The sequence below is a fragment of the Lolium perenne genome, chromosome 7 (genome assembly GCF_019359855.2).
Source record: "Lolium perenne isolate Kyuss_39 chromosome 7, Kyuss_2.0, whole genome shotgun sequence".
Classification (NCBI taxonomy): Eukaryota; Viridiplantae; Streptophyta; class Magnoliopsida; order Poales; family Poaceae; genus Lolium; species Lolium perenne.
In genome coordinates this window covers 76062278-76073835 of record NC_067250.2, presented here as the reverse complement: position 1 = coordinate 76073835, position 11558 = coordinate 76062278, and the positions used below count along the sequence as shown (strand labels likewise).

At 49.5% G+C, this 11558-nt stretch overlaps 1 protein-coding gene across 1 annotated transcript; it reads left to right on the top strand.

The window, feature by feature from the left end:
• The first annotated feature begins 5057 nt into the window (after positions 1-5057).
• On the top strand, positions 5058-10533 carry LOC127317006 (geraniol 8-hydroxylase). Its single transcript, XM_051347521.2, has 2 exons — positions 5058-5999; positions 9895-10533. Exons 1-2 carry the CDS (start codon positions 5109-5111, stop codon positions 10498-10500), a joined length of 1497 nt encoding a protein of 498 aa, XP_051203481.1. The 5' UTR covers positions 5058-5108; the 3' UTR covers positions 10501-10533.
• The last annotated feature ends 1025 nt before the right edge of the window (positions 10534-11558 follow it).

The window sequence follows — 11558 nt, the reverse complement described above, 5'->3', positions numbered from 1 at the left end:
GAGTGGAGAATAGCGTGCTACCGCGAAACCTCCTCAGAGGCGGAAATGTGAAATTAACGTTACATGTTTAGTGATTCATTCGGGATCATGGCACAATCATCCAGCTTAATGCTTATGTATGTATTCATATGCTTAATAACTTTTGTTGCTCGCGGCTGTGAGGACAGTGGTTGGACCAAAAGGCTCTTGTCACCTCTGGCTTTAGGGACAAGAGTATTTACAGATGTGCTACTCACAAATATCTTATCCCTATTTTATTTGTTACACATTTGCGCTTTGATTATATATGTATGGATAGCTGTAGGAGAAACCTTAACCTTGGCCTATTTCTATCATTGAACACAACCACCGTAAAAGTAAACTAGCTAGGTCTGGTAAACATGAAATTAAATTAACTAGCAAGTGTTGTAGATGTTTCCTTTACACCATTTTAGTAGTGCTTCCCAAGGTTTGATTAAACCTAGGTCTACTAGGGAAAAAACTTTTCATACTACAATTCGTAATCCGGATCGAAGGTATCTCACACAACCAACAAAGAAAAGAAGAAAACAAAAAAAAATACCCCATCGTGGTGATAAAACACTCGCAACAACGACATTCTAACCACCACGAAAGACAACATACCGACTATAAAAGAGATTTTCCAAAAGCAACTCCTTCGAGAAGGAAACAATGCACAATCGTTTCCATCGCCCGATCGAATATCTGGTTTTTTTCACCATGGAGAAATCCAATTTCATCAGGGCTATTACTAGGTACAACCAATGAAGGCCATACATTGGGGTTTTCACCCTGGAAGACGCGACTTGATCCTCAAGGAGCACCACAAAAAATGTAGTCCTCTTGTGCTACCACTCCTTGTCGAGGCCGATTCTACCACTCACCAAACACCCGACACACGGGAAGAGCATGTGCAGCAAAGTTTTCATCGCAGCCAAACCACATATCCGTCCTAACTTCAAAACCTCCAATCACACCCACCATGAATTTCTCCATCTCTATTGATGTCATGGGAATGTATACTTAGCCATGTCCCATAGCACTAATAAGAAAGGGTGAAGCTTCGTGCCACACACTCATGAACCCTTACTAGGTAAAGATAACGGCATGCACGGTCGGATCAATTCCAATCTAGATATCAAGTGGCGACATGTGCCAATCATGACAAATCTCGGAAGATTGGAACTCAAAGGTGACCAGATTTTAGAGTAAGACATCAATAAGATCATCGACTTGGCACAAAAATACCAGCATGGCAAACCAACTTTTTTCAAATCCAACCAACAACCCCCACTGTTGGAGATGTGCCCTAGAGGCAGATAATAAAGATATTTCAACATCATATCTCTAATCTTCATAATAAGTTTTATCCCATGCTATAACTATATTAAGCGAAAACATTAGTACACGTGTGGTATATAAACAAACCAAGTCCCTAGTTAACTGATGATCAGGGTTTCCTGATCATGGACATTTATGTCAATTTACCAGGGGGTCATGTCATTTGATGAACGATCTGACGGACACACACCCAACATAAGTATTAGAATAAGATCCATTCACAAAGTTCAACATTTCAATATCTAATAAAAATTAGTAACCAATTTCTTTGATCATGAGATCACATCTAATCACTATTGCCAGAAGGAGCTTTGACTGCATCAACCATAACATCATAACAAGGTGATCATAAAGGTGTCTCTTGGGTATCCCGAAGGAATAGGTTGATGTGTATCAATCAAGATCAAGATTTGTCCATCCATGTGACAGATAGGTACTCTGGACCCACTCGGTGATATTACATCTACGAAGCTTGGAAGCATGTGACTAGGTCACGAGAATGTAATATCATGGAATGGGTAAATGTGTTTGCCGGTAACAAGATCGAACTAGGGATAGAGATACTGAAGATCAGATCTCAGACAAACCAAGTATCGCAAGACAAAGAGATTAGGACTTGCCATTTAAGATTCAAACGATAAATTTATTTTCATGCAAAGCGTAGGGACCATCATTATTTTCTAGATCCCGTTGTTGGTCATTTATTGGATATGTGTCTTGATCATATCCGTGCATTCCCGAATTGCGGGGGCGCGGCGCTGGTCGAGGGGCGCCGTGGCGTGGTCGTGCGGCGGTGGCGTGGTGGCTTCGACGGTGCAGTCGGGCGCTTCCCCGGCGGTCGGTGACGTGCGTGGACGCCCCTCCGGTGGATGGAGGTCAGGGTGTCATTGTGAGGGGCTCCAGCGATGACTTCGTGGAGGCGTGGTGGGTGGGCTCGGGCCGGGGCAGGGGCCCCTGGGCCTTCCGTGCTCCGATCTTCCCCCAGATCTAAGGGCGCTGGCAGTCAGGGGGCTGCTGCCCGCTGATCTGGCTGCTGGAAATCCCCCCCCCCCCCCCCCCGCCGCCTCTCGTCAATGGAACTTCGTTGCGGTGTCGTGTCTTCTTCGTTGATATGAGGTGTGTGTGCTCTGGGACGCCGGGGCGGCCGCCCTAGAAGGTGGGAGCTTGCTGGTTGGCGGGCGTGCCAGAGGCTCGGGTGCTGGCCAGTCTCCACGCCCGTGAGGGAAGCGTGGCACCGGCGAGCAGCGTGTTGCGTGATGTCTACGGGAGCTTCTATTCTTGTAGACAGTGTTGGGCCTCCAAGAGCAGAGGTTTGTAGAACAGCAGCAAGTTTCCCTTAAGTGGATCACCCAAGGTTTATCGAACTCAGGGAGGAAGATGTCAAAGATATCCCTCTCATGCAACCCTGCAACCACAAAGCAAGAAGTCTCTTGTGTCCCCAACACACCTAATAGGTGCACTAGTTCGGCGAAGAGATAGTGAAATACAGGTGGTATGAATAAGTATGAGCAGCAGTAACGGCGCCAGAAAAGTGCTTGCTGGCGTGTGGTTGATGGTGGTAATATTGCGGACAGTAGAGATGCAGTAAAACAGTAAACAAGCAGCGATAGCAGTATTTAGGAACAAAGCCTAGGGATCATACTTTCACTAGTGGACACTCTCAACATTGATCACATAACAGAATAAATAAATAGATGCTAGACTCTACACCCTCTTGTTGGATGATGAACACCACTAACTGTGTAGGATTACACGAACCCTCAATGCCGGAGTTAACAAGCTCCACAATATTCGATGTTCATATTTAAATAACCTTAGAGTGCATGATAGATCAACATAACCAAACCAAGTACTAACATAGCATGCACACTGTCACCTTCACGCTACGAAAGGAGGCATAGATCACATCAAAACCATCATAGCAATAGTTAACTTCATAATCTACAAGAGATCACAATCATAGCCTACGCCAAGTACTACACGATGCACACACCGTCACCATTATACCGTGCAGGAGGAATAAACTACTTTAATAACATCACTAGAGTAGCACACAGATAAATTGTGATACAAAACACATTGCAATCATAAAGAGGTATTAATAAGCACTTCACTATGTCATTCATAACCGTGAATAAGTATTCTGTGAAATATAGCCTAAGAGACCCACACGGTGCACACACTGTCACCTTTACACACGTGGGACAAGGAGTCTCCGGAGATCACATAAGTAAAATCCACTTGACTAGCATAATGACATCTAGATTACAAGCATCATCATATGAATCTCAATCATGTAAGGCAGCTCATGAGATTATTGTATTGAAGTACATAGGAGAGAGATTAACCACATAGCTACCGGTACAGCCCTTAGCATCGATGGAGAAGTACTCCCTCCTCATGGGAGACAGCAGCGTTGATGAAGATGGCGGTGGAGATGGCAGCGGTGTCGATGGAGAAGCCTTCCGGGGGCACTTCCCCGTCCCGGCGGCGTGCCGGAACAGAGACTCCTGTCCCCCAGATCTTGGCTTCGCGATGGCGGCGGCTCTGGAAGGTTTCTCGTACCGTGGCTTTTCTCGTCTCGAAGATTTAGGTCAGGGACCTTTATATAGGCGAAGAGGCGGCGTCAGAAGGTCAACGAGGCGACGACACAACAGGGGGGCGCGGCCCCCCCTTGGCCGCGCCAGGGTGGTGTCTGGTGGGCCTGTGGCCCCCCTCTGGCCTCTCTCGGGTGTTCTGGAAGCTTCGCGTGATCCTAAGATGCTGGGCGTTGATTTCGTCCGATTCCGAGAATATTTCCTTACTAGGATTTCTGAAACCAAAAACAGCAGAAAACAGGAACTGGCCCTTCGGCATCTCGTCAATAGGTTAGTGCCGGAAAATGCATAAATATGACATAAAGTATGCATAAAACATGTAGATATCATCAATAATGTGGCATGGAACATAAGAAATTATCGATACGTCGGAGACGTATCATTGCGGTGGTGGGTTGACCTTTTGGTTGGCCCAATCTGTAGATGGTGGAGGGATTTTGCCGAGGGGAAACCCTTGCCCGCTTGGGCCACGATGGTGACGTCCCCGGACGCCGTGACCTTCCTGGAGGCGTCGTTGGGGCTTCTCTCTGTCCATATACGGGCTCCAGGTGAAATCCCTAGATCTTCGGATCGGGCGGTGGCGGCACTCCGGTGTCGTGCTCTTCTTGAAGACACCATCTTGGAGCCCACAACACGAGGTTCTCCGATGGTTGTGACGGAGGTGATTCTTCGGCGATATTCGGCAAGGTTTGCTCCGTGCCCTTCCCTTGTCGAGCTTCATTGGTGCTACTTCTCGGTCTGTGAGCATCGTGGGTTGGTCCCCGGTGGTGATCGGCTTTCGGTGGCGTTTCTGCGACGAAGGGGTGCTGTCGACGGCACGCGTGAAAAATGGCTCGCTCTCGAGTGAGTTCCGGCCCGACATTGTAGCTTCCAGCTCTGCTCCGAGTCCTCGTAGGCGTTTTGGCTAAGCATATTGGTCGCGCTTCTGGTTGTAGCTTCTTTGGTAGTTCGTGTGGGTGTGTGGTATCGATCTGTAAGCTGGGTTTAGCACTATGTATCGTTTTCGCCGTTCGTGACTTTATTAATTTAAAGTTAGGCACTTGTGCCTTTTATCTATAAAAAACTAATTGAGATGTACGAGCCGAGCCTCCATATATACAGATCATGCTCTAGTTTTCTGAATTATCGCCACACACACACACTACTGGTCGGTGTGTACCAGATAGTACAATGTCTTTGTATCTTGCCTGGCTGCCATGGCTAGTCGCCTCCCTCTTCGCCATCTACCTGCTCGACCTCTTCGCCCACGCACGCCGCCGCCTCCCTCCAGGCCCCACTCCCCTGCCACTCATCGGCAGCCTCCACCTCCTGGGCGACCAGCCGCACCGCTCCCTCGCCCGCCTCGCCGGGACCTATGGCCCGCTCATGTCCCTCCGCTTGGGTGCGGTCACCACGGTGGTCGCCTCCTCCCCGGACGCCGCCCGCGAGATCCTGCAGAAGCATGACGCCGTCTTCGCCACCCGCTTAGTAAACGACGCCGTGGGCGACCACACCAGGTACTCGGTCGCCGCGCTCCCCATCGGACCGCGCTGGCGCTCGTTGCGGAAGACCATGGCCACGGAGCTCTTTGCGCCGCACCGGCTCGACGCGCTCAAGGGCCTCCGGAGCGACAAGGTGCGGGAGCTCGCCGCCCACGTCGCCCGGCTTGCGAGCGACGGTGCCGAGATTGACGTCGGCCGCGTGGCGTTCACGACGATCCTGAACCTCCTATCCGGCACCATCTTCTCGAGGGACCTCACGAGCCTGGACGACCACGGCGGGTCCAAGGAGTTCCAGGTGCTGGTGGCCGAGATCATGGAGGCCGGGGGTTGTCCGAACGTGTCGGACTTCTTCCCGGCGCTCGCGCGTGCCGACCTGCAGGGGCTGCGCCGGCGGATGGCGAGGATGTTCGCGCGGCTGCACGTGGTGTTCGACGCGGAGGTGGACCGGCGGCAGCGGAGGCGTGAGGACGGCGATCCCGGGAAGGAGAGCGAGGACTTCCTCGACGTGCTGCTCGACGTCGCGGCGCGTGACGGCGCCAAGGCCGGCCTCGACCGCGACACGCTGAGGTCGCTGTTCACGGTAACGACATCTTGTCTTGACTCGACTCTGCATAAAGATAGACTTTGTAATTTTTGTGTAGGTGAGAACTAAGGCATTAGGTTGGATATGCAGTGGCACTTCCAGCCGGCCGGAGTTTCTATCCTCTCTGGATAAATTTCGGTTGTCTCATCACTTTTTATTCAATAGAAAACCATGGGCTCTTTCGAGGTAATCATTTTTTAAAAATAATGTGTAGCTCAAAATATAGAACATTTGAAATATAGATTTCACACATTTGTGGGATATATCATTAGCTATTTTTAGAATTTTTTTCATAATTATTTTGAACCTAGCCATTGGCCTTTTCATTGATTAAGTCGAAAAAGAAGTTAAACTGTTTATAAGGGAAACCGTCCAAAAACCTAATATAACAGCCAACACAACACGCTGACCCTGAGGTCGCGCCTACATACGAGTCGACGACCAAGCCGCCCGAAAGACCAAGGTCGACACCCCAACACCTCAACGCGATAAGGCAGAGGCAAAAGACTGGAGCCGCTGCGACATCCACGCCGGCCCTGAGGCCGCGCCCCCACGCGAGCCGACGACCAAGTCACCCAAGCAACCAAAGCCGACACCCTGACACCTTGACGCAACACGGCGGAGGTGATATCCCGGAGCCGCCGCTCCGACATCCACGCCAGCCCCAAGCCGCGCACCGCCTAGCCGAAGACGAGAAGCTCGCCGACACCAACCACCAAAGCGCTCCACTAGTCCCTTCGACCGGCGGCACATCCAAAGCGAGGCCCCAACAGGAAAGTGACGCAAGAGCGTCAACCTCGCCCGATCCCATGCTAGATCTTGAGTGTCCCCCGGAGAATCCCGGGTGGAGGAGCAAGAACATTGCCACGTTAACGCCTCCAAGAAGGACACGACACCAAAGGGCGTCGCCATCATCGGACCCGGCAGGGAGTTGCAAACTTCGCACCCGCCCCTGGAGACCGGCCGAACCACCATCCCCAACACTCACATAGCAACGCCAGCCCCGCGCGCCTGACTTATGCGGCCACAAACGAAATGAGGCGCCGGGGCCTAGAACCGCCTCACGCCAGAGCCACCTCCTAGCTAGGCACGATGAAGAACCACCAAACCGGGGCCGCCGCCCCGGCATCCTGGCGCCACGTCAAGCCCGAGATTGACGGGCACCCTCGAAGCTAAGTCAACGACCGACACAAAGAGATCGTGATGTCCGTCGTCGAAGCCGTCGAAAATAGGCAGCCGAGCCCAACATCCCCTGCGCCGCCAGACCTAGGCTCCTTGCCACCGCAACAAAAGAGTCGCCGTCCGAATCATCACCGCCGCCTGCGAGATAGTAGTCATAGCGACCAGAGCGAACCCGGGCAGCTGCCACGGCGTTCGGGGCTGAAGACCACCACCGCCAACTTCCTCCACCTCAACTCCAGGACACGGTGCGGAATCTCTAGATCCGCCACAACCGGCCACACACCAGTCGGTCAACTCCAGACCACCTCCAGCGAGGAAGAGACCGTCGCCACCATGTCTGGGGCCGCTGCCCCGTCGTCCACGATATGCCAGCAAACCGCCCGCCGGTAGGCAATGCTGCGGCTCCACCATGCCCAGCCGCCCGGAGGCACCACCGCGAAGCAGCAAACGGTCGCCTTGCACCAGGAGCTGCCGCGCACGCCACGGCCCACCAAGCACATCTAGGCTCAGACTGGGCCTTGGCCGAAACCGCCGTCGGGAGTGCCGCCTCAAGCACAAGCCACACCAGCGTTGTCCGCCACCGCATCCCACCGCTCGCTGCACCCCATCAAGCCGCCGCAAGCGCCGGAGAAGACGAAGTCGGGACGCCGGGCAGCCCTTGCATCCACCGCGGGATCCCCCAGCCACCTTTGGCAGCGGGGGCCGCCGCCACCGCGACGAGGCCAGCAGCGGCGGCAGAAGGAAGGAGGAGGCCGAGGGATCGGTGGCGACGCGAGGTTTGTTTCCCCCGAGCCGCCCGCCGCGGGCGCCGCCATTTCACAATTTTGTGAAATCTATAAATATAAATTTTTGAATTTTCTAATATGCCAAGAGCACCAGGAGCCAAAATGACTTTCCACGCATTATTAGTCTTTTCAAGTACTGTGCATATTGATAAGATTACCGTACTGCTACCCAATCTGCAACTGCTGAGACATGGACTTTTGTGGCCTTCACGTGAGCTACGGCCAACAGCAGCAAAGGCTGCACTGCTGCCACACAATTGCACAAACGTCATTATCAATTGAACAAATACTACCACTAGCTGCAATTTAATAATCTACTGTGAATGATTAAATAAGCAGGACGGGGCCGAGGCCACAGAAAATTGATTTACAATTAAAGGTGAATTATACTCCTTGATTCTGTTTTCCCAATGACTGCCATTTGACTGACTGACGAAGATTAAGAATGTGCAGACCTTGCAACAACACAACTTCTTATTTATAATTCTTATTATTTTTTGGGCTGTTTATATTGATGTTCATGATCATTAATAGCTCGGCGAAATTTTTGCAAAAAAAAAAAATGCGTACAACACATCGCCGACTAGTGATATGGGTAGAATAACTGGAAAGGAAAAAATCACCTACTCCATCCATTCTAAAATAATTGACTGCTATTTCTCATGAGTTCGGATATAAAGAAAACTATGTCAATATTTATATGTGAAATCTATATGTTATAATAAATCCATGCGAGAGGAAGAACAGGGAAGTGTAAAAAAAAATTATGAAAGGAGGAATAAAGGTTCGGGAAAGGGAATTTGAAGTAGGGTTTGGGTGATGTTGATTGATGAACGACCTTGATCATGACGTGCACCCCTGGCCTCGAAGAAGATGGTGGCAACGACAACCACCATATCTACCACTGGATGTTCATGGATGTTGGCTGTAAATTTACTTTGCCCTAATGACTTAAATGGGCACCCGATTGTGGCGTTATCGCTCTTGATGTGTGGAAGATCCGAGCAAGGAGGAGAATTGTGGGGAAGGAGGGGAGATGCATGGATTATATGAAGGTAAAAAAAGGTGGAGGGGGAGGAGGACATGAGTAGGGAGACGAACGAGTTGAGTAAAAGGTGGGTTTGTTTGCACCCTCCATGTTGAGTAAAAGGCGGGTTGGTTTGCACCCTCCATCACAATAAGCATGTAGAACAAAATTGGATTTTTGAGCTAAATAATGAAGTAGATGTAAATTTATCGTCACATAAAAAATTATAGGGATCTCAGAAAAATAAAGATGAAACTTTCACATATTCAAGAGTGTGTTGCTATCTTAAATATGTCGCCTATTTATGCAGGGTCCGATTAGATATTTTTATTCGTGTGCACATAGTTCAAAGTCAACTAGAAAACATATACTCCCTCCGTTCCTTTCTATAGTGCCTATAGATTTTTGGCATTTGTTTCAGAATATAAGGTTTTAGCTTGGCTTTTCTAAAATTACCCCCCCCCCCCCCCCCCCCAACGTTCAGCTCACACACAATATGCGTGAGAAAAAATCCATACAAAATTGGAAACAATTAATTGAGATTTCTAATGCATGGCCCAACGATTCCTTAAAATTAGGCAGCAATGGTTTACTTTCCTTAATTGAACTTGGCTGCACATATATGGAGAATCAACAAGAGAGATTTGTGGGGTTTGTTATGGTAAGTTAGGAAGATATGGATTTCCCAAATTTTACGTTAATCTCAAATTGTTCAGCTAGGGGGTCTTGTGTAAAAAAATACTATTGTGCTAATTTCCGTGCCAAAAAACTATAGGCATTATAGAATGGAACAGAGGGAGTATATTCTTATTATACATTAGCAAATATGTTCATTTCATATGGTAAATATGTATATGACTACTAATTACTTCTCAACACATCTTATGTTTTGTTGCAGGATTTGTTTGTTGCAGGCAGTGACACAAGCTCTAGCACGGTGGAATGGGCGATGGTGGAGCTTCTCCGGAACCCATCATCAATGGCGAAAGCCCACGAGGAGCTCACACAAGTCATCAACATGAGGAGGAGCATCGAAGAATCTGATATTGACCAATTGCCATACCTTCAAGCCGTAGTCAAGGAGACATTTCGGTTGCATCCTCCGGTTCCATTGTTGCTACCGCGGCAAGCCCAAGCAAATGTAAGTATAGCGGGTTTCATGGTGCCCCAAGGCGCCCGTGTGCTGGTGAATGTGTGGGCTATGGGCCGAGACGAAGGCATCTGGCTTGAACCAGACAAGTTCATGCCGGAGAGGTTTCTCGGGACGACGGTAGACTACAAAGGTGGTGATTTCGAGCTCCTCCCGTTCGGTGCAGGGCGGCGGGTGTGCCCTGGGATGCCGTTAGCAAGCAGGATGGTGCATGTGGTCCTCGCAACATTGTTGAATCAGTTCGAGTGGAAGCTCCCGGTGGAGGTGGAAAGGACAGGGATTGATATGACTGAGAAGTTCGGGGTGAGCCTCACAAAAGTTGTTCCTCTTTGTGCTATAGCTATACCAATTTGAGCGAAAAATTAATATAATAATGTGTCATCCTCATTTGTCTCTTAGAACAAGTTGTTCCTCTTTGTGCTATAGCTATACCAATTTGAGCGAAAAATTAATATAATAATGTGTCATCCTCATTTGTCTCTTAGAACTATACCTCACTATTACGTGTGAAGTGTGCTTCGTTACAAGATGAGCAGACCTTGTGAGGTAGGATCCTAGTATATATTTAAGATCAAATTTTGGATGTGCCTTTTTGGTTTGCGTTTCCCGCATGTAAAACTTATGCATCACGCATTCGAATGGATATTGATCGCTAATGTGGCAGTAGTAAAGACCACGGTGGCTTAAAAGTTAAGTAAATCATTACACTCTTTCTTTTATATAGGGAATTAGGGTTTGTAGTTATGTTTCGAGTGTCTTGGACCGTAAAATTGCTGGCTGATTTTAATGGACGTGTCTTGTCTTTAAATTTGAATGCCCACAATCAATATCTTGTGTCTGCCGCCGTTACTTCGAGCAAGTAGCCACAAAAGCTTCACCCCAAGGAGGTTTGAAGACGATTATGTAGTTTCAAGCCACGCCAACCAACAACCAACCCATCGTCCATGAAGACCAATGGGGGGGGGGGGGGGGGGGACAAAGGCTCACAAGCTTCTCAGCAACTGCTAAACCAAGCATCAACAAGCCAAGATTGGAGTAGGAAACCAGACAAGATTGGAGTAGGGGCCTGTTTGGCTGCCAACAATGGGTTCTATCACATGCGTGAAGATAAAAAACGGGCGCTTGGATGCCCACGGGAGAAAGATTCCATGTATCGCACGAACTTTAAAGCACATGAAAAATTGTATAAGGGGAAAAGCTTGATTCGGCCGTTTATCGCGATGTAGCCACGTCTCGCGCTCGTTGGGGCAAAAATGCGCCGTGCTGATGTGAGGGAGGGATGGCATGAGCCCGCGGCCACTGGGGAAAATACGGCCGGACAAATTTTGTCACCTCCCTCCGATACTCCCCCCCCCCCCCACCCCCCACCCCCGCCCTATTTACACCTCCCCGCCTCACCGCCTAAAGCCGAG

Coding starts and splice junctions, on each gene's coding strand:
- LOC127317006 (XM_051347521.2), top strand. CDS start 5,109: ATGTCTTTGTATCTTGCCTGGCTGCCATGGCTAGTCGCCTCCCTCTTC. Junction 6,000..9,894: donor CGCTGAGGTCGCTGTTCACG/GTAACGACATCT, acceptor GTTTTGTTGCAG/GATTTGTTTGTTGCAGGCAG.